General features: G+C 51.5%; 10 protein-coding genes across 10 annotated transcripts; 6 read left to right on the forward strand and 4 right to left on the reverse strand.

The window, feature by feature from the left end:
* Positions 1-1,474: 1,474 nt before the first annotated feature.
* BJY04DRAFT_223557 (short coiled-coil protein) lies at positions 1,475-2,049 on the forward strand (the record flags this gene model as incomplete). The annotated part of the gene is made up of 2 exons (XM_073717728.1): positions 1,475-1,794; positions 1,863-2,049. 2 exons carry the CDS (start codon positions 1,475-1,477, stop codon positions 2,047-2,049), a joined length of 507 nt encoding a protein of 168 aa, XP_073565757.1.
* A 2,921-nt stretch (positions 2,050-4,970) lies between these two features.
* artA (14-3-3 adaptor artA) lies at positions 4,971-6,012 on the reverse strand (the record flags this gene model as incomplete). Its single annotated transcript, XM_073714330.1, has 5 exons — positions 4,971-5,075; positions 5,136-5,206; positions 5,258-5,499; positions 5,576-5,882; positions 5,952-6,012. The coding sequence occupies 5 exons, from the start codon at positions 6,010-6,012 to the stop codon at positions 4,971-4,973; spliced, it is 786 nt and encodes a 261-aa protein (XP_073565758.1).
* A 1,849-nt stretch (positions 6,013-7,861) lies between these two features.
* BJY04DRAFT_200847 (uncharacterized protein) lies at positions 7,862-9,248 on the forward strand. The gene is made up of 4 exons (XM_073712997.1): positions 7,862-8,069; positions 8,245-8,310; positions 8,388-8,453; positions 8,542-9,248. The coding sequence occupies exons 1-4, from the start codon at positions 7,936-7,938 to the stop codon at positions 8,570-8,572; spliced, it is 297 nt and encodes a 98-aa protein (XP_073565759.1). The 5' UTR covers positions 7,862-7,935; the 3' UTR covers positions 8,573-9,248.
* BJY04DRAFT_223560 (putative nucleoporin Nsp1) lies at positions 8,963-10,938 on the reverse strand (the record flags this gene model as incomplete). Its single annotated transcript, XM_073717729.1, has 3 exons — positions 8,963-9,172; positions 9,226-9,349; positions 9,404-10,938. The coding sequence occupies 3 exons, from the start codon at positions 10,936-10,938 to the stop codon at positions 8,963-8,965; spliced, it is 1,869 nt and encodes a 622-aa protein (XP_073565760.1).
* A 497-nt stretch (positions 10,939-11,435) lies between these two features.
* BJY04DRAFT_232074 (DUF5102 domain-containing protein) lies at positions 11,436-13,276 on the forward strand (the record flags this gene model as incomplete). The annotated part of the gene is made up of 3 exons (XM_073719686.1): positions 11,436-11,526; positions 11,582-12,471; positions 12,526-13,276. The coding sequence occupies 3 exons, from the start codon at positions 11,436-11,438 to the stop codon at positions 13,240-13,242; spliced, it is 1,698 nt and encodes a 565-aa protein (XP_073565761.1). The 3' UTR covers positions 13,243-13,276.
* Positions 13,277-13,677: 401 nt separating this feature from the next.
* BJY04DRAFT_150228 (basic helix-loop-helix domain-containing protein) lies at positions 13,678-14,854 on the forward strand. The gene is made up of 2 exons (XM_073708870.1): positions 13,678-14,150; positions 14,221-14,854. The coding sequence occupies exons 1-2, from the start codon at positions 13,809-13,811 to the stop codon at positions 14,761-14,763; spliced, it is 885 nt and encodes a 294-aa protein (XP_073565762.1). The 5' UTR covers positions 13,678-13,808; the 3' UTR covers positions 14,764-14,854.
* A 1,720-nt stretch (positions 14,855-16,574) lies between these two features.
* Positions 16,575-17,812, forward strand: BJY04DRAFT_210947 (tryptophan dimethylallyltransferase-domain-containing protein; the record flags this gene model as incomplete). The annotated part of the gene is made up of 3 exons (XM_073714331.1): positions 16,575-16,687; positions 16,796-17,653; positions 17,713-17,812. 3 exons carry the CDS (start codon positions 16,575-16,577, stop codon positions 17,810-17,812), a joined length of 1,071 nt encoding a protein of 356 aa, XP_073565763.1.
* BJY04DRAFT_232080 (uncharacterized protein) lies at positions 17,779-20,914 on the reverse strand (the record flags this gene model as incomplete). Its single annotated transcript, XM_073719687.1, has 4 exons — positions 17,779-18,661; positions 18,695-18,759; positions 18,823-18,988; positions 19,022-20,914. 4 exons carry the CDS (start codon positions 20,912-20,914, stop codon positions 17,882-17,884), a joined length of 2,904 nt encoding a protein of 967 aa, XP_073565764.1. The 3' UTR covers positions 17,779-17,881.
* A 543-nt stretch (positions 20,915-21,457) lies between these two features.
* On the reverse strand, positions 21,458-22,718 carry BJY04DRAFT_223566 (uncharacterized protein; the record flags this gene model as incomplete). Its single annotated transcript, XM_073717730.1, has 3 exons — positions 21,458-21,910; positions 21,970-22,137; positions 22,188-22,718. The coding sequence occupies 3 exons, from the start codon at positions 22,716-22,718 to the stop codon at positions 21,458-21,460; spliced, it is 1,152 nt and encodes a 383-aa protein (XP_073565765.1).
* Positions 22,719-22,969: 251 nt separating this feature from the next.
* Positions 22,970-24,343, forward strand: BJY04DRAFT_223567 (aminotransferase class I/II-fold pyridoxal phosphate-dependent enzyme; the record flags this gene model as incomplete). Its single annotated transcript, XM_073717731.1, has 3 exons — positions 22,970-23,750; positions 23,802-23,944; positions 24,002-24,343. The coding sequence occupies 3 exons, from the start codon at positions 22,970-22,972 to the stop codon at positions 24,341-24,343; spliced, it is 1,266 nt and encodes a 421-aa protein (XP_073565766.1).
* Positions 24,344-24,494: the final 151 nt, after the last annotated feature.

Below are 24,494 nucleotides of genomic sequence, written 5' to 3' on the forward strand. Positions count from 1 at the left end.
TAGGAAAAGAACCGTGAATGGACGACCGAACTCGGGGCGAAAGTGGTTTTTAGGGGTTTTTCCTCCTCCCCACCGCTGACCAACACAAGATTTGTTACTGCAGAAGAGGGAGGGGATTTGCCTACAAAGTAGATCAAATACTAATAACATGCTGCGATGCTGACTGTGGCACCGGCTGCGGAAGAGCATTATATCATTATTATTGTCAGTTAGCTAACAAGATGTCTCATATGGTTCAAAACAACTCCAGTGTTAGTAGTAGTACTGTAGTAGTACCTTTGGCGTGCGGGTTCTCAGTTTCGTACCTTTACGGGGGGCCCGTTCAGTGGCGGCCACGAGTCTCCTTGGAACCACCAGCCTTGCTTGGGTCTAGCGTGTAATATACTCTGTAAGAGTATTACACCGGTCCCTGCCCGAAGACGAAAGTACTCCGCTGCTCCACCGACTCCATGGTATTCTTTCTTTACCAGTCTGCAGTGTGTTTTCAGCAGCCAGCCGTGACATATTACAGAGCCAACCTTACCCATACCAAACCGGTCTCCAATATATCCCAAATTATTCCTACTTCCACCGCTCATCCGACTACTTTCACGGTTACAACAAGGATCTTCATTATTGCTCCAAGCACCGTTCGTTTTTCCCTCTTCGTTCTGATCGGATACCTTTGCCTCCTACACCTCTCTCTCTCTCTCCCTCTGTCTCTCTCTGTCCTGAAGTTGTGACAAACTTCCGTCTTCAATACACCCACCCGCCGTTTTCAGCAGATACAGCCTGTTTCTTCACACCACCTCGATACAGGAAATAATACCATCCTGCTTCCATATTGAAAACGAACCACGAGAAACACAACTCGGGGAGAACCAAAAAAAAGAGAGGATTGACTCTGTTCTTCGAGTCGCTGGATTATATCACGCAGTGGAAAGAAAAAGTGCTCTCAGGAACCACAAGCGCGCTTCCTCAGGGACATTCTTCTCCGAATTGCTTTGTTCGCAGGCGCTTCTGTCGTTCTTCTGTCGCTCTCAAGTCCCCCAACCTTCGCTAAAAACCAGGTCCACCCCTCCAATTCACTTCTTCTTTCAAGCTTTCCTCCCCTTCCCCTGGATCGCCTCAACGATCTCCTGTCCATTTTCTTCCCTCATTTCCTCATTTTTCTTCCCTTTCCCTTTCCCTATCTTCCCTCCCCCCGCCTGTTTTCTCTCTATTCTTCCACTTCCACGCGAATCATACCTTTGTTCGGCCGCCGTTCTGGACATCCACCTCTCCTCAGGGACACCCTTCTACGAACATCCACGACAGCTACCTCCAGCGAAACGCAGATTAATTATCTGAGGTGATCGCTAGAGGTAGTTTTCAACCCACCGGCGATATTATCGGCTTCTTCGCGCGTAACTCGGTCGTTTTTCGTTTAGGGTTCTTGTCCATCGCGGACCATTGAACCTGGCCAACTCAACCAGAGGCGTCCTTTCCCCGTAATATGGCAGCGACGTCAGAGTTGCATGGCTCTTCTCCGGTTCCAACTCTACCACAACCGACCGATAACAACCGTGCACATATGTCATCACTGTCCTCGTCGTCTTCCATATCCGACACGGAAAACGATCGAAGGGGCCGCCCCGAACGCCCCCGAATGGCTAGTCGGAAACCGAGCGCTTCAATATTAGTACCTAGAGACCACCCCGAAATCGAAATCGAAGAAGAAGAATTTCCCCCTGACGACGCACGAGCCATGAGTCCTCGCCGCAATTCCGCAGACCTGGAGCGACTGGGCAAGGAGGCCAGGCAGACACTTCAAGAGTGAGTATTAGGAACGCCTTTTTTCTCAACCAAAATTTTCCACGGTCTGACCTTTGATTATCCTCTAGACAAGCGAAAGCTCTACAATCGTCCCTACAGGCTTTAGCAGAGCGCATCGAAGTCGTGCGATCAGATCACGACAAGCTTGAAAACGAGAACCGCTTCCTACAAGATTACATTGGAGGTTTGACACGGAATATGAAAAGTGAAATGTCAAGATCCAGTACAACGAAAGTCAAGAAATCGCACAAATAAAGCACATGCGACATTCCATCTCTGGCTGTCAGAACCCAGGCAGTCGATGTTTTCCCGCGCGGTCTCCTCGCGACAGATCAATCATCTTACGAAATATCTTCACGCATATCTTCTTGGTGCATGGTGGGTATCGTCTATGCGGTCGTTCATCATCATGATCTCATCGAACAATCTACAACCGGAAGGAGAACATATTTAACAACACGCATGGTACAGCAGAATACGCGTTTGATGCCCTCATTTCGACTTGCACAGGAGGCCCTCACGAACAGACAATATGTACTCTTTTACCAAGCATTTACCAGCGAGATTTCGATTTCAACGTCTGACTTTGTAGCCGTTAATTCGCCACAAGGCTTGCTCACCGGCCGCGCTCACACGACGCTCTACCACTTTTCTCCAATCGCCTCTCGCTCCGTCTACCTTCTCCCGATCGACATGCTGCTGTGCACGGTTACATCATTGCCTGCTCTTTGCTGGCCATTGAGGTCTGATCACCGGCCTTGGCGCCGATGTGTCAAGACGGCAACCAATCTCTGACCGGCATCGCGGGCAATGTGACACTGTCGCTCAGATAATTCGGGTTTCAACTGTTCATATTGATCCTCCACCAAACCTCGCAATTCTTCGATTTCCACCTCTTTCGATTCTACGGGCGGCATGGTGTATTTTTGTGGCATAGCACGCTCGGCGTTAGGTCCGTTGTTTTTTTACTGGGGTCATTCAGTTTTTTGTGTTTTTTTTTTTTTTTAGACTTGGAAACCGTCAGGGGTGCATCTGTTTCTCACGGTCTTGACTTGATCTTGCAAGCCACCAATGGGCAACTTCTACAAACCAAAAAGGGTCGGAAAGCATCTTCATGGAGCAGCTTCAGCTTTGCCCTTTTTTACTCTTCTTAACTCCCACATTCTTCTCTCTCGATCATGTCCACCGACCACTTCTCCACCGTTGCCGTCCTCTCAAACAAACACAACCATCACTCATGTACATTGGAAATCGTCCTGGTCTGACGATATGATTCGGCTTGACATCGACATCGACATCAGCAATTCCATTTGGGCTCTGAAGACTTTTGCTTTATCATACCCCAAAGCAAGCGGTTATTTTATCTAACAAACCAATACAAAAAATCAAATAAATCAAACATGCTCCCCCCCTCGTAGCTCGTAACCGCCTGCGTAACATGCAACTCAGCCTCAAACACCAACTAATACCTCTCCAGCCATCAGATCGCAAACGCCAGCAACCTCGGAACAGTAAAAATAGCACAAATTCTCCGACATTAATTCTTCAGTCCACTTGACACTCAGCCCTGTTCCTGGTTCTCCATCCGTACCTACCTACGTAGTACGTACTACGGTACTCCAACGCCACAATACCCCATTCCAAGCCACCAGCCGCAGCCGCAGCCACCACTAAGCCACTCCCCAGTGAAGCTCGCTGAAGAATGGAACGGCGTGGAATAGAGACTCTACGGAGTACTTATGACGAGAGTGATGTAGTAGTCAGTACGTTTATTGCGGTACATTAAGGTACCAGGTATGAAAGAATATGTAGGTGTACCGATTAGTATACGTGCAGTAGATAGGTAAAGCTTGAGTGGACTTGGTAACCGATATATCCCTGTTTCCTAGATTTGCGGCTTTGAGGGAAGCGCTATGATATTGAAACTGTGGTTTGTTTTCTCTCTCTTTTTTTTTTTTTCTCCTCTTATGCCGGAGAAAGTACGGGTGGTCGGCATGGGAATCCTCGACTGCGCGACTACCTACAATCGCGTCAAACGGTCAATAGCCATGACCCATGCGTGGTACATTTGCTCTGCCATTGTCGTCCATGCCCGCATCCATGCACCTTCCTAACTTCGAGCGAGTCCATCTACTCAAGTCAAGGCGAGTCGCCTGCTCAGAAAAGAGAACTCCGAAGTAACAGAGGACGGGAAAAAAAAAAAGGAAAAATACGCTCCAGAAGAAGTCCTGCAGACATCCGCTGTACATGACTCCATATGTACAGTACTTTACTACTTTCTTCATTGGAATTCTTCAGGCGGCGCTAAATATAAACTCAAAAGAGATGAGAAGACTACTGGAGCCCGAGGACTCGAATGCTGTGGCTCTGTTTGCTGCAAGCCGCATACGTCATTTGTGCCTCTGTGCGATGGCGATGTGACAAGAGTCGATAATGACTGGCATGGAGTCATTGGGTAGAAAGAGAGGCTCTCGGCGAATGGTATGCGGCGATTTGCGAGAAGCTGGGATTTGCGGCGTTGGTGTTACTCGGCTTCGGATGGAGTGCTGGCCTTAGGACAGCAGTTATGATTCAGCCTCGAGACTATAATCCGAGAGAACGACGTGCTGCTTGGACCATCTGTTCCTGAATGACACATGACAAATCTACGGCGAGGTATGCATGAATTTCAACTTTCTTTGAAGCCACTGCCGGACTTGAGATCTAAACTCGGGCTAAGGCAACAAACGCCATACGTGGCACAAAAGAGGTAAAACCAAGACAGATTTCATGACATAGTCGAGGCTTGGGGGGATAACAATCCGATTGGGATGGGGTGGTAAAGGGAAAGGTATTCTTCGAGGGGTCGAGGCAGTAGGCAAAATGTAAATTAAAGGAAACCAACGAATATATGAATCGACGTGCCACGGAAACAGAGAACCGGTTCGCTGGTGATGCTGTGCAGTAGAATGAAGCCCAAGGGCCATAGAAAGTTCGGAAAGCAAAAGGAGCACCGCGGACCGTCGCACTTCCAAAAGCTTCACGTCGCCAAGACATGCGTGCTGTTCGGGATGCGATGGTGCATCTCCCTGTTTCCAGCCCTTCCACGTATACCTTCACCTCTTCGAGCTCACAGCTTGGCCATGCTCTCCATGTTTGCTGTCATCCGTGCCGGACGCGAGTCCTCCATCTTTTCTTTACTCAGCGGCAGCGGGCTTCTCGGCCTCAGCGGGGGCTTCCTCCTTCTTTTCAGCAGGGGCGTTCTCTGCAGCGGGCTCGGCCTCGGAGGAGGTCCACAGGGTCTAAATAATATCAGTAAAATAACACTCTAAGCACATTGTCAGGGGAAGGGATAGACTTACCAGGTTATCCCTGAGGAGCTGCATGATAAGAGTGGAGTCCTTGTAGCTCTCTTCGCTCAGGGTGTCGAGCTCTGCACTTGAGGTTAGCTATCGCATAACAGTGATGGTGGTATATCACATACCAGCAATAGCGTCGTCGAAAGCAAGCTTGGCGAGGTGGCAAGCCTGGTCAGGAGAGTTGAGGATCTCATAGTAGAAGACGGAGAAGTTGAGGGCCAGGCCGAGGCGGATGGGATGGGTAGGGGCAAGGTCGGTTTGAGCGACTTCAGTAGCACTCTTGTAGGCCTCGAGAGAGGAATCGGCGGCGCCCTTGCGGCGGTCGCCAATGGCAAACTCAGCGAGGTATCGGTGGTAGTCACCCTTCCTATTGGCGGGAGAACAGGTTAGAACCATATTTCGGCCGGACATGTGCCGGTGAATGAAGTCGCGCGAAGACCTACATCTTGTGGTAGAAGACCTTGGACTCGCCGCTCTGGGCAGAGGGGATCAAGTGCTGGTCGAGAACTTCCAGGATGTCATCGCAGATCTTGGCAAGCTCGGCCTCAATCTTTTGGCGGTACTCCTTGATGAGAGTGACCTGAGACTCATTGCCCTTGGACTCCTCTTTTTGCTCGATGGAGGTGACGATTCTCCAGGACGCACGGCGGGCGCCAATGACGTTCTTGTAGGCAACAGACAAAAGATTCCGCTCTTCAACGGAGAGCTCTACGTTGGAGGAGGCGACAACCTTCATGTTCTCGACCATCTCTGAATGTAACCGTCAACATCAAGACCGTGGTTTTCCGCACGCGGGCTGGAAACAAGGAGACAACGAACCCTCGTAGCGTTCAGCCTGCTCGGCAAGCTTGGCCAGGTAAACAGCATCTTCGTGACCCATTTTGAGAAATTCTAATAGTGAAATAATAGAGATGAGGTTAGCAACTTTCAGTTTGGAGGTGACAACTGTTGGTCTCGTGTCGAAAGGGCTCGAGTGTTGGGGCTTCCACAATAACGTGGGCGACAAAAACAAATCAAGCAAAATATCGAAGTAAAGATATAAGCGGAAAATACAGTAAAAGCTGTAGACAACATGTGAGGGGCTGGAGCGATAATCACGGGGCAAGAGGGGTGAGGCTGTGAGCGAAGGCTGCCCTGGTCTGCCCTGCACTAAAACCGCCGTCACACGGATGATAGCGAAATACACCCCAGAATCCGAGTGACGACTCGTCCCCCATGCGGGGAAAGATGATCAAACGGAATATTGAAGTATAGTCAGTCGCAACTTCTGTTGATTGTATCTGTATGTAGATCTCGTTGCTTCGGCGGTCCTCCACCCGGCTGGCGTTGGTACAGTCTTGCGGCTGGAGCGAGTCCAGCGTCGACGGGATGCCCGCTGGAGCACCAGACACCGCAATTCACCCCATGACCACAGTTGTAGACAGCCCAAATGACTCAAAAGGCAGCCAGCCATGGAAGCCAAAGGCAACACCGTCGATATCCTCGTAGAGAACCGTGAAGGATGGGTAGGTTTCGAGGCGGAGGATAAGGGCGAGGGAGGGGAAGCCCGTGGAAAGGAACGGAAAGCAAGTAGCACTCACCTGAGGCGATGGTAATAGAGAGAGTTGGAGGAAGTAGAGGAGGTTGATTATTGAGGAACAAGGTTGTGAAAAGGAGAAAAGATGAAGAAATTGGAGAGAGAGTAAAGTTGAAGGGGGAAGAGATGGAATGAGACTAGAGCGAAGTCGCAAAAGGAGGAGGAGGAAGTCGAAGGTCGAAGAGGGGGAGGAAGGACAGGCTAGAGGGAGGGAGGGGATTCGCTGGGGGGGGGGGCGGCCCTTTCTCTGCCTCACTAGTTACTACTACTCAGTACTCACCGTTCAATCCGCCCACCATCAATTTTCATGGCTGGCACGAGTTAGTATTGATTATTATTATTATTATTTACCCACTACTGTATGTATCTACTACTCACTACCACTCGACATGTCATTTCTATCATCTATTTCGGCCTGCCCTCTCGTCCATTTCCATCTCGGCTCGTCCTATCTATCTAGCCCACTCGCTCTCCCTTGAGGCCCTGTTGATTGTGTGTGTGTGTGTGTGGTTCAGTGGGCCACTCCAGCGTCATCCCTATTTCACTCCGCCAATCGTCAGATCCCGCATTATTGAATGAGCCTCGCGGCTAGTGCTTCTGCTCCCTGTACGGAGTAAACAGGAAGAGCATCTATATTTACCAACCTGATTTGCATCGTAGACCTTCAGGACGGCCTCTTTCCATTCAATTCTATAGGGGGAATGGTTTTGCTGGGGCAAACTTGATACGTAGGCCTCCGGCCCCGTTCAGTTCCATGGCTGAAGCTGCCAGCTCCCCCTCGTTTTGCGTCCTCCTCCGTTATACCTCGTATATCCCAGATCGTAGCCATATTGGTATCATGTATACCCAGCCTGCGTCATCTGTCAACAAAAAGCCTAGTTAGCCTACCAGGATCTGGTCATCTTCCTTCTGTATTCCCCGTGCTTTCGTACTGATACCGTATCTCACATGACCGTGAGTTACCGCTGAGTCGCTGACTCACTTATATCACATGACCAGCCGTCACTGGCGGTGTCGTCATAGCTAGCGGCGAGACGTGGTTGGTGGAGAGTAAGAAGGCAGCTGCTGCCACATTTTCAAGGCGACAAATAAGGTACCTTAGCTAGGTCGTCGTCCAACATCAGATCATCCCCCTCTTCCTCTTTCTTCCCAACCATTCATCTTCCTCTCTTGATCGCTCAATTTAAACTTTCACCCTCTATCTCTCTAACATACACATCAACCACAATGCTTCGCCAATCCGTCGCCCGTCCTCTCACCACTGCTACCCGCGCCGTCCTAACCCGCCCTTTCTCCGCTGCTGTTCCCCGGATGGCTGCTGGTGATACCGGTGCCACCCGATCTGGTGGTCAACAGGCCAGGTATGAATAGCAAAGTTCCTTGTGCTTTGTCCTTGAGTGTGGCCATGGCTGCTTCAAGTCTTCTCGCGCCCTCCATTCTGGCACTCTTCTTTACTACCTCCGAGTCTGGCATGATGTCATCTCGTCGGACAACGTCTCAATTTCAAGCTCAACATCTAACACCCGTCTCCTACAGTGACCAATTCCAGAAGCGAGAAGCCGCCCAAGAGAATCTTTATATCCATCAAAAAGAGCAGGAGAAGTAATGCTACCCTTTTCATCTGCAGCCGCCGCAAGCACTCGGAAATCTAGACACTAACCTCGGTCCTTAAACAACAGGCTCCTCGCTCTCCGAAAGAAAATCGACGAGCAGCGCAAGCATCTTGATGAGCTAGACAAGCATCTGTAAGTTTTCTTTACGTTTCTGGTCGGCCGCCGTACTTCGCTGTACTTGGTTGGTGAGAAGGTTGAGCTAACCATGATCCGTCTGTAGCGACGAATTCTCCAAGGGCGACAAGAAATAGATGGCTGTACCCGCAGTACTTGTTCTCATTGAGAATACCTTGTGAGGGTTGTGATCTGGTGGGAGTAATCCCGCCAGTCGCTCATCATATACCTACCTATCAATCATCGCATAGTAATCTAGCGCTGATGTGTCTCCATGTATTTTACATAATTGGTAGTCGAAGCTTTTTCACGTTATCCCCACTCTTGCATGCTTTGTGTCTGCGATTAAGTCCCTCGTTTGATATGTTAGAATTTAGGAGAGTTCAGAAGATTCCCTAGATGAACAAAATACCCTGGATCAAACCCGGGACCCCATTGCATTAAAGAAGATGATCCCCATTTCTACCTAAAACCGACCCTAATCATCATTAAACTAGATTTAAAACTCCTGATAACAAACGACTTTTTCACCGACGCCCCATGTAAGACCGGTAAAAGTCATCTGCGGCATTGCCATTCATGCTTCCTGACATGCTGTGTCCATGTCCGAAGCGCGAAGAGATTGACTGTCCGGCTTTCTGTGCGGCTGCAACCTTGGTTTGCAGTTCAGTTGTACCGACATCGATAGTCTGGAGCTGAGAAAGGTGCGAGTTAAGAATGCGGACGATTTGGGAAATCTAACAGTCGTTTTAGTTGTGTTCAAATTAGTTCGCCGAGGTGCTGGACTTACCGGCTCGTCAGCCTTGCTGGTCTTGCTTAACGTTGAAGAAGCGCTATTGACTTCCTCGATCATGCTGGAGAGATCCTTGCCCATCTCGTCGAGGCGATCGGAGAGCTTCTCCGCCAATTTGTAGCTGTTTATCATGTTAGCATATAAGAGAACCTAGAAGTATATGGATTGTGCGTACGTTCGCTCCCGTTCCTGATCAGGGCCTTGTAGGGTCTCGCCAGGACCGACTTGCTTGGACATCATCTCGTCGACCTCACGCTCGTAACGGTCGAGCCATGAGCTGAGTTCATCTTGCTGTCCCTCCACGGAAGAAAGTTGACGTTCGACTTCCTGCGTCGCACGCTCGGCATCCACTGTACTCCCGTATATTTTCTGAATCTTGCTGGCATTGTCGACGATCATTCGATCCCATTCAGCAACAAGTTCGGCCTGTTCACGGAAATCTTTTTGGTACTTGGTCAAATCGGTCGCCCACCGTGTGATGATCTCGTCCATCGTCTTGTTCTTTAGGCGTGACTGGGCGGGAGGGGGGGGACCCGCGGTGGATGCGCCGAGGCCGGGTGTTGCAGCTGTTGCTGTTGTAGCAGCTGCGGGGGTGGCCCCAGACGTCGCTGTCGCCGGTGCCGGCTTGGTGCTGGCATCGGTCGTGGTTGAAGGTGCAGCTGTGCTTGTGGTCTGTGCTGTTGAAGTTTCTGTGGGTTTTGCTGCGCCTAGGCCTGGAAACAAGCCGCCGCTGGCAGGAGCTGCTGCTGGTGTTGATGACGGCGTAGCGGAAGTTGTGGTCGCACCAGGAAGAGAGAAGGGAGACTTCTGGGGGGTGGTGGAAGATGTAGTCTCGGAATTCGTAGCACCCCCAAGGGAAGGGAAACTGAGCTTTGGCGTTGCATCCGCACCGGATGTTTTGGCGCCGAAGAGCGTCGACGGCTGTGTGCTCGCAGGAGCGCCCCCAAACATTGGCTTCGTGGCATTTTCCGCTGTGGTAGCTGTAGCTGGCGTTGCCTCGGCCGGCTTGCTTGCACCAAGGTTGCCAAATAAGCCACTCGAGGTACCTGAAGATGGCGCGCCAGTGAGACCTCCACTCGAACTAGATTGTTGTGTAGAAGGTTGAAATGAGGCGGTTCCTGTAGTCTGGCTAGATCCTGACAGAAACGAAGAGCCAGGTGCGGTTGAAGCTGGAGCAGAGGGCTGTGGTTGTGATGATGTAGCACCCCCAAATAGACCACCAGGTTTCTGTGCGAAAAGACCCTGTCCCTGGGCGGGGCCACCTCCTAGCGGTGGGTTACCAGCAGGGGTTGTCGAGGGGAAGAGCGAGCCTGTGCCAGATTGCGAAGGTGTTGCTGTCGTGTTTGAAAGAAGGGGGCTTTGAGTTTTGCCGAGATTGGCGAAGAGACCGCCGGTCGCAGCTGGAGTCGAAGTAGCGCCTTCTGCTGATTTTGGAGTTTGCGATGCGCCGCCCAAGAGTGACGGGGACTGACCAGACGATGTAGCTGCGCCGCCGAAATTGAAACTCGGGGTGTTGGAGCCGCCGCCGAAGACCGAAGGGGTTTTGTTGGCAGTATTGCCAGCTCCAAACGCTGGTGAGCCACTGGCGCCCGCAGTGTTGCCCCCTATGTTTCCAAAGATACCACCAGTGGTTCCATTGTTTGATGTAGACCCTGCAGACCCAAACATACCACCACCTGAGGCCCCAGACGTGAAATTGAAGCCAGACATGGTGAAGGATAAGCTGGCAAGACAGGAGCTCTGAGGAGGAGCAATACGCAGTATCAGCGAGAGATAAGCTTCTAATTCAGGGTGTCCTTACTGCGCCCGGGTTTGAAAGAGCTTTGGTTCGATGATTAGCACCAGATGATGCTTGGAGCTTTGCTGTTGTTGATGGAGCCCAGGAGCTGGTCGCGAAGTTTGTTGCGCTACAGCAGCCAATCACGTACATTCGCGCTTAGCCTGACTGCGTCTATTAACAGACACCTTAGGCTATCTGACTACACAGCCTCAGGCGCTCAGGCCCCCACCTGCACCATTGAGAGGGAGGCTGGCCGCAGTGGACTTCGTCACCAGACGATCTGGACTGGATCATTCCCTCCAAGCTGCTCTTTACTTTCTCCAGCCTCGCTTCTCTCTGTGCGTCTACTCGTCTCACAAACAGATCAGCAAAATTGTTTCCAGGCTATTCTGCGCTTTGTCGAGGCATAGAGCCTGTCTCTGTTCAGATGTCGGAACGCCCCTCTCCTCCGTCCAGCTCGTACTTGGAGCCCCCGAGAAAGAGCGTGGAGCTCGAGGACACAGGGGCCCCTGATCATAGTGAGACCCGCCGTTTCTTACCATTTCTATGCATAGACTAATCGGAGAAAAACAGTCTCTGAGAGCGATGAGGAGCACTTTTCCGATGCCAGCGAAGGCAACTCACGTTCTCGTTCCCGTCCAACATCTCGTGCTTCCCCCATACCACGGACGAGGGTGGAGAAGGTGGACGATGCCCCTTCCCACGGCGACATTCCCGGGACTAGCGCCTATGACAAAAGAGAGCTCGATGCCGTGCCCGATGAGGTTGAGGTGCTTTCACGCAGCAGGAGTCCTTCCACCGCGGGGGAGCGTCGACGCTCTGTAACTCCTGGGGGCACTCGTATCCCCCGAACTGTGGTAGAAAAGGTCAATCCGGGTCAGCCAAGTTATGGCGATGTCCCCGGAACAGAGGCATATGAGAAGCGACGAGCAGACGCTGTTCCAGACGTTGTGATAAAGACCTCGGAGTCTAATGACACTTCGGGGTTCCCCACTGACGCCAATACCGCGGCCACACCAGTACCGGAAACACTACTTTCCGAGATAGAGTCTTCACCTGACGAAGATACGACGCACCCGGGACCACATGCTCATCGTCGACGCCCAAGCGATACACTGCCAGATACCAGAGAGACGGTGTCGGAATCTCCCGGTAAGCATATCCAGTTCTTTTCCCCCTCGGAGGGCTCAAAAACTCAGGGACGATTGACCAATTCAGATCTTGCACCTCAACCAAACAGCCCCACGCATTCGACTCATACCCGACGGAAATCAACACTAAATGGAGGGGATTCAATCCAACCCACAGGCGGCGACGACTTTGACGACTTCGAGGAGGGAGAAGATGATGATTTCGGGGATTTCGACGACTTTGATGATGGATTTCAGGAGCCAGATGCGGACCTCGGCGAGATTAAACCTGTTCCCATACAGCCATTCCAGCAGCCCCCGCTGCCTTTTGTCGTAAGCCTCCCCTAGTGGGTTTTGTGCAGTCTACTATGCTAATCCATACCATAGCCTCCTTTAATAAACTTTGATGCCATTCAATCCTTCCCAGACCTCCTCAATACGCTAGATGATACCCTTGACCGACTCTTTCCCGCATCCAAGGACGCACTCTCCAACCAGTCCGAACTAGAACCTATTCCAAATTCCTCCGCCATATTCAGCACCGAGCGCTCTCACTCTTTATGGTCTCAGCTAGTGGCTCCGCCCCCGCTTCAACCTCAAAACTGGGTCAAGTCACGAATTCGCCGCCTTTTCCTCGTTTCTCTCGGTGTGCCCGTCGACCTAGATGAGATTCTTCCTGCTTCGAAACAAAAGAAGCTCATCCTTCCATCCATCAACATCGGCGGTCCGACCTCAACCCTGCCAAGCTCACTATCTCGTTCTCAGAGTCTTGCCCGAAAGGGCTCTCAAAGTGGTCCTAACAGCCCCCGAACATCTAGCTCTGCAGCTCGGCAACGAGCAGCCCGGCGCCGTGAACCCTCGCCGCCACCAGACCTCGACCTTACGTCGGTACGGCGACTTTGTGCAACCACCGACGCCGCTCTCGATGGTCTTACTGATACAGAGCTTCAAACTCATGTCAAGGAGCTGGAAGAGGTCACGCTGCGTGCCTCGACCGTGCTTGAATTCTGGCTTAAACGTCGAGATGGCCTAGTAAGCGAAAAGGAGGCCTTTGAAGGCGTAATAGAGAATCTCGTCAACCACGCTCGACGTGTACGGAAATAACACTGAATGACCAATCAAGAAGAAGAAGTGATTATAAGTGTTTTCCCACGCTGGCTCCTTGGCCAGAATGAGCCGTTTCTTGCTATTATATTTTGTACTTACCACCTAATGTTGGATTTTTCATCCATTCTCTTTGACACTATTCTTTCGGAGGCACTATCCCCATGCTTTGTGGCACTGCAGCGAGTCTAAATTTCGATCTCACCCACAGATTTTTATCCTTATACATGTATGATATGATAGCAGCACAATCAAGACATCCTTGATTGACGTTTCTACCGGAAGCAACCTTCAGCAGGACCATCAGCTGACGAGCCGGCGGGGTAAAGTAAGAATTGGATTGATCTTGCAGCAGCTGGAGACAGCAGATCTCTGGTCGTCGACTGCATCCATGCTGTACCACCACAGCAATCTGATCAGTTCGAATGACTTGGGAGAATTGGAAGATCTAAGCCAGAGCTTCCCCCCCCCTTCCGTTCCCCGCGATTACAAAAGCAACTGTCCCTGAAGATTAACGACATGCCATCCTCGATCAACCCGATCCCTACCCATCATTCGTCTGGTACATGGTCATCGATTGTCTAGGATCCAGACCGATGATAAGTATGCACAGCAGGTACTTCATTCCCAAGAACCGTCCTCTGATGCACCCCATGCACTCATTCCCAGACTTGAGCGGACCGGACCCTACAGCCGGTAGCTGGTCCTCTAGCTGTGGGATTGATGAGCCTTTCCTTGATCCGAGTACGCTGATAGACGAATTTCCACTGGACATACCGAATGAAATAACCGGGGATGGAGCAGAGGAGTTTCTCCCAGAGCCGCTTCTGTCACCGGCTGATCTGCATGGGCTTGGTGTCTCATGTCATCCCAGTGCAGCTGGAGTTTCACACGGATCTACCTCATCAGTATGTATAGATCTTGCACCGGAACATCAAGGAGAAGGCAGTACGCTTTTAACTAACCATTGAGTAACAGGACCCGGAAAGCGACGATGAGCCTTGGTCGCCCAGCCACATGGCTGCCTACCATATATCCCAAACAAACAGCCCTCCAGAGCCTCATTGCGCAGGTTTTCCGCAAATACCCCAGAGCCGAGATCGAAGCAATCGGTGGCCCTTCACACCCGAAGCTGTCCAGTATCATCCTCTCGGACATCCGTCTACCCCAAATCACGCTTCTGCGACCAATATGGCTGTCGACAATGACACCGGCACGGATGCTGCTCAAACACCCACGCCACCGGGCCAGCGCACAAACAAACGTGCTGCCCATAATGTTATCGAGAAACGCTACCGCACAAACATGAATGCAAAGTTCGATGCCCTGGAGAGAGCTATGGGTGGTCGAATCGAAAGAAAAAGATCCACAACTGGCGAAGCTGGAACATCTCTGAAGAAATCCGAGATCCTGTCAAAGGCTCTTACGTATATTCATGGACTACAAGAGGAGAACAGGGCTCTACGTGATGAACTGGGACTCTTGCGGCAGAATCTCATCAGGTTAGCTGGTTGTATGTAGCTCTTCGCTGCCCAGTTCGCCACTTCCTCTTTCCTTTCCTGATTCTTTCCTTTCCTCACTAAGCTGACGGCCTTCAACAATACACCCCTCTCTCCTACCCTTAATTACGCCTTCATAATCTCCAGTGGAACGATCCGCTGGTGATACGACCTCAAGAGGTATCATTTGTGCGAGACACTAAATGACTGTTGAACCCTCTTTTCCTCTCTCATTACTCGTGCATTGCAGCCGTAATACAGAACCAATTAAGACGCCTGGATCTGGTATGGTAGCGCGCAGTGCCACCTTTCACAAATCTATTCAATCTTTGTCTCCTGTGCTACAGCTCAAGACTTCGTTCGATATCGCTCTTATTGCAGATGGTGCTCTATTCAATCTATTAGCCAATCTCATCAGAATGATTCCGCCACCGCCGCAGCTTTATCCAGATGATCCCGCCTCAATCAGTGATCTCAGCTTCGGCCGATTGAAACTATACTAGGGTCTAGACAACCGAGTTCTCCGAGTATTTGCCTCATCGGGAATGATGCAGGCGCCACGGTATGATCGACTTATATTAAATATGGTTCATGCATGACAAGTCGTCAGCCGGGTCGTCCCATTCCAATACACCCTTGCTCGGCCGAAAGAGGAAGAATCCGTGCTGTTCGATTGCCCCATCTTAAGTTTATCGACCTTAAGATATCGATGCGGTGTCTTGCATAATCTCACTCTGGGTGGAGCTAGATTCTGATGGAAGGCCTCTGAAGAAAAACGACATTCCAATGAACCTTATACTCGCCGAGGGCAGCACAGGAAAAACTCAAACATAAGCTCTCCTTCCAATCTGCAAACAAAGATACTGGACCCCCATGTTCGATGGGGTGTCTATGAATGACTACCTTTAGGTAATGCCTACATTATCAGCCAGCCACGGCTGTGCATGCCGTTGCAAATAGGTGCGCGATGCAAAGAGAAAGAGCAGACACGGGATCTTGCCATCAGGGTTGCGTCTGCAGGAGTTGTATGATCTGAGACCATACTACGCGAGCCCTTGATTTGGGCTTCGGACAGTCTTCTTCTGCTCACCGGGCGTAGGCTCGAAGAGCACCATGCTGGAGAAGGAGCTTGTCTTGAAGCCGATATTGCAGTTCAAAATGGTTACTGTCGCCGAAACACGTTCATTCAAAGTGCCTGTCCCATTGAGCCACCTCTGAAATCTTCTCCGTGGTTCTCGACTCCGAAGACCATTGCGGAAGCAATTGAGGAAGCGGATCACCAGATAACACAAATTGGGCTATTCACAAGAAGCGGTATGTGTCTGTATACGCTGATTTTGAGAACACAAAATTAACATCTACATTGCATAGCAGAGGATGTTGAGGGAATGAGAATGTACCGAGGCCTAGCACTCATATATAATCCGAGGCGATATATGCAAGACCGCGCCACAGAGATATGATAGCTTCGGCTGATCTGCCTATTGTGGTTGTGACAGAGTGCATGGATGTGTGGCGACGGAGGCAAATAAGCGGAAGATTCATTGTCACACCAGGATGATGTGCTTGATGCGAGTGATATTCTATGTAGGAAGAGTTGTACAGAGTGATTATTAGTTTTATACTACCCTTGTTGTCTGATATCTGCCAACCCGTAATACTCCTCCACCAGCTAAGCGTGACAGCTCTCTATAGAAAACACCAGCAACTCTTCTTCTACGTAGTAAACAGCCCAAGCCCAAAATGACATCTCAGAGCGTCTTTTGCACTCTCACCAAAACCATCCTCTTCCCCTCCTACGACCAGCACCAATACTGGCATCGTACGGGGTCCATGATTGCCCAACTCCTCCACGACTGCAATTACACCCTTGACCAGCAGTACCAGTACCTCCTCCTCTACGCCCTGCACATAATTCCCTTTCTTGGTCCATATCCCGACAGAGAGTCTACAAGCACCTACCAATCCGTGCAAGGCGGCATCGGCGCATTCGAAGCAGCCCTCAATTTCACGGAGAAGGGCTACGAGGCTTGAATCGACTTCGAACCGACCAGTTTCCTGGCCAGCACGGGGGATGATCCTTTCAATCGCTTGACGATCAATGACGCTGTCACGAGACTCAAGAATCTAGATCGCGGCACGAATCTTAATCTGGAACTGTACAGGGAGCTCACCGAGGCACTTACTCTGACAGATAAGGAGGAGGCGATCGCCAACACCAAGGAGGAGTGTAGCAGAGTGTTCAAAGCCCAACACCTCCTTGCTCTTGACTTGAAGCATGACGCGTCGATGATTGTGAAAGCATACTGGCTCCCACGCGTGAAGTCTCTCGTGACGGGTGTGTCCATGTCAGAGCTGATGTTCAATGCCGTCTCCAAAGTCGACAGGGCAGGTCTTCGAGCTGGAGCACTGGCTCTTGTGAGAGACTTTATGGCTGAGTCACCGCTGTCTACATCCTCTTATTTCTTCTCTTGTGATTTGATTGACCCCGCTGAAGCGAGGTATAAGATTTATGTCCTGGAGTCACAGGTTGACTTTGATGCGATCAGGCGCCACTGGACAATGGGGGGCCGACTCAAGGGAGAAGAGATCGAGAAGGGTCTGGAGATTCTCTATCAACTATGGGAGTGTCTCCCCCTTTCTACCGACCAGGCAGGTGCAGCGGAAGTGCTGAATCCGGATGTCGAGAAGTCTCCTGAGGCAAGGACAGCTGTGACTAGAGACCCGCTGGCGCTCAACTATGAGCTGAGGCCCGGCGAAAGCGAGCCGCAGGTGAAGATTTATCTCCCTATGAGGGGTCTTAATGACTTTGCAGTGGCAGATGGGATGAGTCGCTTCTTTGAGGGGCTTGGGTGGGCGAAGTATGCGGAGGAGTATGGAGGGATGGCCCAGGGGTATTTGGATTTGCTGCAGTAAGTACTCCTGTGAGTCCATTGCTTTGCTTCGCTATGGATGCTTATGTGCCTTGTAGTCCCGGAGCTGAGCTCGGTGGAAGCGGCAGATTCCAGAGTTGGCTATCGTTTAGTTACTCTGCTAGGACTGGGGTCTATATGACCATCTACTATCACTGATCTCCGTGACGCTTTTTTGAAATTGCTAGTTAACCAGATTGATCTTCAACACTTTGAATGTCAGACAATTTAGCTGTAACCATTGCCGCTCTCATTGTAAACTTTGTAGTACCCATTCCTCTGCCAGAAACCGAGAATTCGACGCAGGATATCGGAAGTAATGGGGATGAACTCAATACCTGAGCCCTCCAGAGCCCGCTCCATATTGGAAGCATCGAACCGTGGCGAGGATTGCGAAATCTCCCAGCGTGTCAATCCATTAAGAACAGGCTCCTGCAGCACCGGGAGCAGAGGTCTCAATGCCTCCCCGAGACCCGACTGGTTGCTCCTTTGAACTTCTCCGAGCCACTCTTTGTATTCGATCATTTGAACCTCAAACCCGGCTTCGTTGAGGAGGTCACAGGTCTGGTCCTGGGTCACAGACTTGCTCTGATCGTTTGATAGAATATGATAGCAGCGGCCGAGGTTCTCACTCGACGATGCGATCTGGAGGGTCGCCTTGCAGACAAAGTCAATCGTCGAATACTCAAACCGCAGATCTGAAACACGCGGAAATTTCCCCAGCTGAATGCACCCAACAAGCCAGCGGCTGATAAAATCGTCAGGATTACCCGCTCCTGTTTGGCTGTGACCGAGTATAAAGCCCGGTCGGTAGATGCTGGCGGGGAGACCACGCTCTTGTGCGCGGCGCACCATGGCCTCCACTACCCATTGACTCTGGGCGTAGCCAATATCGTATTGTTGGGCTTTGAGATGGGGAAGTAAGGGCTCGTCGTCAGCCACGTACTTCGTCCCGAGGAGGTAGCCGGTTGGACCCCAAACGTCTAGGCTGGAGAAGTAATGGAATGACTTTCGAGAGCCTCATGTTGCAACCCGCAGAACGTTCTTTGTCCCTATCGCATTATGCCAGTAGTGCTGCTGGTAGGTGTCGTTGAAGTTGACCTTGGCTGCGAGGTGAAAGACGACAGAGGCCTAGTAGGTAAGATGTGTGAACTGTTCGTGGCCGAGACCAAGGTCCTCATCAATGATATCCCCTTCAAGGATCTTGATCTTGGACAGAAGCTCAAGGCTTGAAGGGTACAGATCGTACCGTTCCATAGCCTTCTGCACTCGGGCTGCGGCACTTTCGGAGCCGCGTCTTCTCGCCAGGCATGCAACCCTCTTGACGCCGGGTCTCTGGATCAGATAATAGAGCATAAAGACACCCACAAACCCGGTGACGCCGGTGATGAAGACTTTGCCCTGCCCTTCGCTCTCCCAGTCCGGTACGAGCTTAAGGTCATCAGCAAAGGCTATGTCTCTGGTCATGATTTCAGAGTAATCGTTCACGAAGCCCGAGTTGTCATGCGCATCAGTAATCTCAATGAGATGTGCGAGGTCTGAGAGACGCGAGTGGGAGAACAAGGCATCCATTGAGATCAATTTGCCAGTTTGTTCCCTCAGAGAAGCGATCAGAGCAGCAGCCTGGATGGAAGGCCCGCCAGGGTCAAAGAAGTCATCTCCTTCAGTCACGCCAGAGCGACCAAGAACATTCTGCCAGATGGAAATGATGGGGCTTGCACCATCTACTGAGTGCTGCCTCCGGGACCTTTCTCGTAGAGATTGCCGGTCGATCTTGCCATTTGGCGTCAATGGAAAGGAAGACACAGCTTCGATTGAAGTGGGAAGCATGTAGCGAGGAAGATGCTCCCGGGCAAACTTCTCCAAATGACTTCTCGTGCCCGATTTGGTGAGCTTCACACATGCCACCAGCGCCATCTCGCTCTGATAGACGACAGCAGCACTCACCTCCGGGCTTGCCTCCAACACCTTCTCGATCTCGCCCAGCTCCACTCGGAAACCCTGGACCTTGACCTGGCTGTCCCGGCGCCCAAGAAAGTCAAGATCACGACTGTTCTTAGATCTCCATTTAGCGAGGTCCCCCGTTCGGTAAAGGCGCACAACTCCCTCGCTCCCCGATCCAGGCGTGAGGGTGGAACGCTTCAAGAAGATAAACCGCTCTCTGTTCTCGGCTTCTCTCCCTACGTATCCCAGAGACACCCCGGGGCCAGCCATACAGAGCTCCCCTTCAACACCCGTTTCCCAGATCGGTGCCATCTGTTCGTCAAGTAGGAAAACCTCGTTCTGCCCAAAGGCCCGTCCGAGGCCAATCCGCGAGCACATTGCCTCGTCAAGAGTGATTTCGAGTGTAGTAGCGAAGACTGTCCCCTCTGTCGGCCCGTAAGCATTCCATAGGTGCGCGGGGGCTCCATTGCTCTCCAGCACAGCGCGCATTGCGTGAGGGCTCGCCGCCTCACCAGCAACCAAAGCATGGCGCAGACATCTGAATGCACTCGGAGAGACTTTTGCAGTGATGTTGAAGAGCGCAGTCGGGATGATGCTGACCGTCACTTGATTTTCTCGCAAGAAACTCGGCAGCGCGCCAGGATCAGAGACAATGGATCTGGGGATGACGACTATCGTTGCCCCTGACAGAAGCGTCACCCAGATCTCAAATATACTCAGGTCAAATCCAACGTTGTTGAAGTGGGCCACTCGATCTGTTTTGGCCAGCGGAGTCATGGGGGCATGGCTCGCTATGTGGAGGATTCCCCGTTCGCTGATCTGGACCGGCTTTGGGGTGCCTGTTGAGCCGGATGTGAAAAGAATGTGAGAACAGTTGGAGTCTTCCGGTCTCTCCAGCGTCATTGAGTGAAGAGAACCATTCTGGTTTGTACCATTCAGCTGCATGTCCGGGACTAAAACGCGCTGGATCATCTCGAGGCCAGCCGGAATTATAGTCGTTTCATCACTGATAAACAGTCGCACTTCAACGTCTAGCAACATTGCCTGGATTCTCTTCGGAGGAAGACTCGGGTCCAGGGGCACACAGGTTGCGCCGGCCATACGCACTGCAATCTGTGCCACGATCTGGTTGACACCAGGGGTGACAAGAATACCGACGGGCTCATTTCTGCTGATGTGGTTGCTGATTAGAGAGTGTGAAAGCTGGCGCGATGTCGTCAAGAGCTCATTGTATGTTAGGGTTTTTGACCTCGAGCTGTCGACAACGGCGATTGCATCGGGGAAATCGATTGCATGCTGGGTAATGACGCGCTCCATTGGAATTGTTTACAAAGATCGGATTGAGGAAGTTCTTGCTCTTATCGGTCGACTGTGTCCATGCCTGAGGGTCCTGATGGTTAAATACTGGTCTAGTATGATATAGAGCCAGACGAGAACCAGCAGGTACCTATACATGATTTGGCGTAACCTGACTTAGCTGCAGATGGATCAAGGATGATCCAGTAGAGATAATATTGCCTAACCACACGGTAGGCAGGAAGGTTGAGTGGCACATTGCATGACTACGCATGCCATGGATGTCGTTGACATGCTCCCATTGCCCCATATCCATGGCACCATGGAGTCTGAGAGCCTATCCCTGTGCAACTCGAGGCAAGCACATGGGCAAAGAAAGCTGACCGGCTGGGCGACATATGGATCAAAGGACATTCAGCTCAGTGCTGATGGCTAGTACGAGATGCAGCAGTGGTTGATAGTGTCCCTTTAACCTATGCATTACTTACTACCTATTGGCTGACATACCTAATCCTCCAAAGTCTCCCCTTGTAGAAAACATTGCAATAGATAACAAATACCACATTAAAGCTCATCATGATACCTCGCATTCCCTCCGGGGGTCCCCCTAACCTCCCCAGTGCCCTCATCCACAGGAACATACTCCTCAAAGATGCCCACCCCCTCCACTCTCTCCCCATAAACCTCCGCCACGAAACTGCCCGTCGTCCTCGTGGTCTTTCCCACCGAAACAAGGATTGCACGTGTTCTTGCCGTGAGGCGAAACTCCCCGTCAGGTATGGGGATTGTAACCTCCATACCCTCGAGCGTTTCTCCCGTAGCAATGTTTTTCACAGTGAGGATCCCAGGGCCGCATCCTGATGTGAGGACTTGGCCATTGCGTGCGATGTATGCATGGGAGGATTCATGCCCTTCTGGTGTGATGTATTTGGCCCAGACGACGGTGTAGGCGCCTAGTCGGGCGCGTCCGGTGTTCCAGGACCGCGTGAAGGTGGGGATTTTAGATTCAGCCCACATCTATAGGAGTGTCAATACATATAGTTGGTGGAAAGTGGGTGCATAGAGTGGCCACTTACCCGATCGTGATAGCCAAAGCCCTGGTACCAGAGCCTCTCGCCCTGAATGAACATGTTGACAGTCGCCCGGCCGTAGGGGATGGGACTGACCCAGGCAAAATCAGGGTTTACTTTGGTGCTGAAGTTGCGGTTGAAGGGGCTCAGGCAGGGCAGGTTTGGGGGGGTGGACTTGTTAGGGTTACCTTTGGATCTCATGTAGGTAGAGGAAGAGAACTCACCGATTCAATCCTCAACTCCCCTCGAATGTCCAGCTCTTTGGAGTCAACTCGTACAGTGTGAATGTCCAGCACATCATCAATCTCCCACGAGAAGCCACTCCCCGCCCATTCCCCGATCAACCCCCTCTCCGTACGATCAATAGTCGCACCAGTGCCCGAAGCATAAAAGTGCTGGTGGTGACCCTCTGCCGTCGTGATCCAGATGAAATTAGTTAGTACTGTCATACTTTCCCTGCTAGTTTCTTCGCCATACATCCCCGGCACCTTGACTGGTAGCTGTGCCAGAGTGCCAATGGTGAGGCAGACATTGTAGTTCTGCGAGGAGATGACGTCCCACCCCCACCAGTCGAAACTGCGGTCGTTGATGCATGACAGCTTAGGGCTGTCCAGTTCAACAAAGGTGGGGTACTCGCCTGTCGTGGAGAGGTCATATTGTGCCGTGCAGGGGCCGTCGACTGGCATGCGGGGGATTGTGAATGCGGTTGTTAGGGTTTCGTAGAGAAGGGCTTTGATCAGAGCGGTTATCTTCATTGTGGGCAGTCGTTGCTGAGATTGGGATTGCTTCTCTCTCTCTCTCTCTTCTTCCTATATAGTATCACTGCTAGAAGATCGTGAGGTTTTCCATTTTGTCTTGCGCAATCATGGAAGATCTCAAGATGGCCTGTAGGTATGGAGCCATATGTGTAACCCGCGAGCCTTCACCCTTCCCATAAGTAGGAAGTATAGCATGGGACATCATCAACCATGAGTTCCAGTGTCCAGTCCAATCATCCAGATTCACCATGGCAGCCCCATTCCCTGCTTCCTTCCTGAACAGCCTGGAAAAGGCTCTCGCCCACCGACGCGCCCAAGGCCAACTCCTCCACCTCAACCCCCCAGCCTCCGAGCTCCGTCTCATCGACTTTGGTTCCAACGACTCTCTCAATCTGCGCTCAAGCAAATTTCTACACAATGCGTACGTCGCTCAATTCTCCCGCCTGTCCAACGAGGATGCTTTCATCGGCGCAGGGGGCAGCCGCATCGTAGACGGCTCGCACCGACCTGTAACGGAACTCGAAGCAGATCTTGCGAGATATCATGGCGCTGAATCTGCACTTCTCTTCAACTCGGGATACGAGGCCAATGTTGCCATCTACGGGACTATCCCGCAGAAGGGCGATGTGATTGTGACTGACGAGATGATACATGCAAGTATAAGAGACGGCATAAAGAGCGGCCGGGCAAAGAGGGTCCTGGCATTCAAGCATAACAATCCTACTTCCTTAAGAGCTGTCTTGGAGGATCTAATCGCGGAGTCTGAGAATATCCGTACTGGGCGACAGATGGTATTCATTGCCCTCGAGTCCGCGTACAGTATGGAAGGGGATGTCAGTCCCCTCGGGGCGATTATCACTGTCGCAAAACAGGCTCTACCGGAGAAGAACGTAGTGGTCATCATCGATGAGGCGCATTCCACTGGCCTCTTAGGGCCCGGTGGGTGTGGATATACCTCGGAATTGGGGCTGCAAGGGGAGGCAGTGATCCAGATGCATAGCTATGCAAAGGCGCCGGGTGCGATGGGGGGTGAGTTACCACCTCTCCCTCTTGATATACTCTGACTTCCAGGGTAACCAGCGGTTGTTCTCGGTCCGTCAATCATGAAAGACTTTCTTTCCAACTACGCCCGAAGCTTGATGTACTCGACTGGGCCTACTTTGCCAACTGTAGCTGCTATTCGAGCATCGATGAATGTCCTGCGCAGCGCAGAGAGAGACCTGGTGAGTTAACAAGTGTTATCAGAGGTGCTGTCCAGCGATATCTAGCTGACCCTGCAGCGCCGAACAACCCTCCGCTCCAACATGCGATTCTTCCACAGCACGTTGGCCACTCACGCGAAATGGAAGCAGGTCCAGAAACGTGATATCTTGAAAATTCCCACCTCTACAGACCCCTACCATGATCACATTCCCGTGGTCCCGATCTTCACAGCCGAGGGCCGTAGTTTCGAGCTCAAGGAGTACCTGGCGCAGAAAGGATTTCGGACCCATGCTTTTACATCTCCTGTAGTCCCAGTTTCTGAAGAGCGGATCAGATTGATGATGCATGTGGAAAGAACGGCAGATGAGATCTCTGCGCTTGTTGATGCTCTCATGGAATGGGGTGCGCAGAAGGTTTGAACCACTCCAAGACGGTATACCATCTTAATCTGCATGTACATACCAAACCGAACCAGGGTATCCTTGTTCGCATGATCAGCAGGATCAACAAGATATGTCGGGGCATATATCATAGGCTGGTTGCACTCAGCCCCTCCTCAGGCCATACACA

The sequence above is a fragment of the Aspergillus karnatakaensis genome, assembly GCF_047715665.1.
Source record: "Aspergillus karnatakaensis strain CBS 102800 unplaced genomic scaffold BJY04scaffold_74, whole genome shotgun sequence".
In the NCBI taxonomy this organism is placed as follows: Eukaryota; Fungi; Ascomycota; class Eurotiomycetes; order Eurotiales; family Aspergillaceae; genus Aspergillus; species Aspergillus karnatakaensis.

Coding starts and splice junctions, on each gene's coding strand:
- BJY04DRAFT_200847 (XM_073712997.1), top strand. CDS start 7,936: ATGCTTCGCCAATCCGTCGCCCGTCCTCTCACCACTGCTACCCGCGCC. Junction 8,311..8,387: donor CATCAAAAAGAGCAGGAGAA/GTAATGCTACCC, acceptor CTTAAACAACAG/GCTCCTCGCTCTCCGAAAGA. Junction 8,454..8,541: donor GATGAGCTAGACAAGCATCT/GTAAGTTTTCTT, acceptor ATCCGTCTGTAG/CGACGAATTCTCCAAGGGCG.
- BJY04DRAFT_150228 (XM_073708870.1), top strand. CDS start 13,809: ATGGTCATCGATTGTCTAGGATCCAGACCGATGATAAGTATGCACAGC. Junction 14,151..14,220: donor CACACGGATCTACCTCATCA/GTATGTATAGAT, acceptor ATTGAGTAACAG/GACCCGGAAAGCGACGATGA.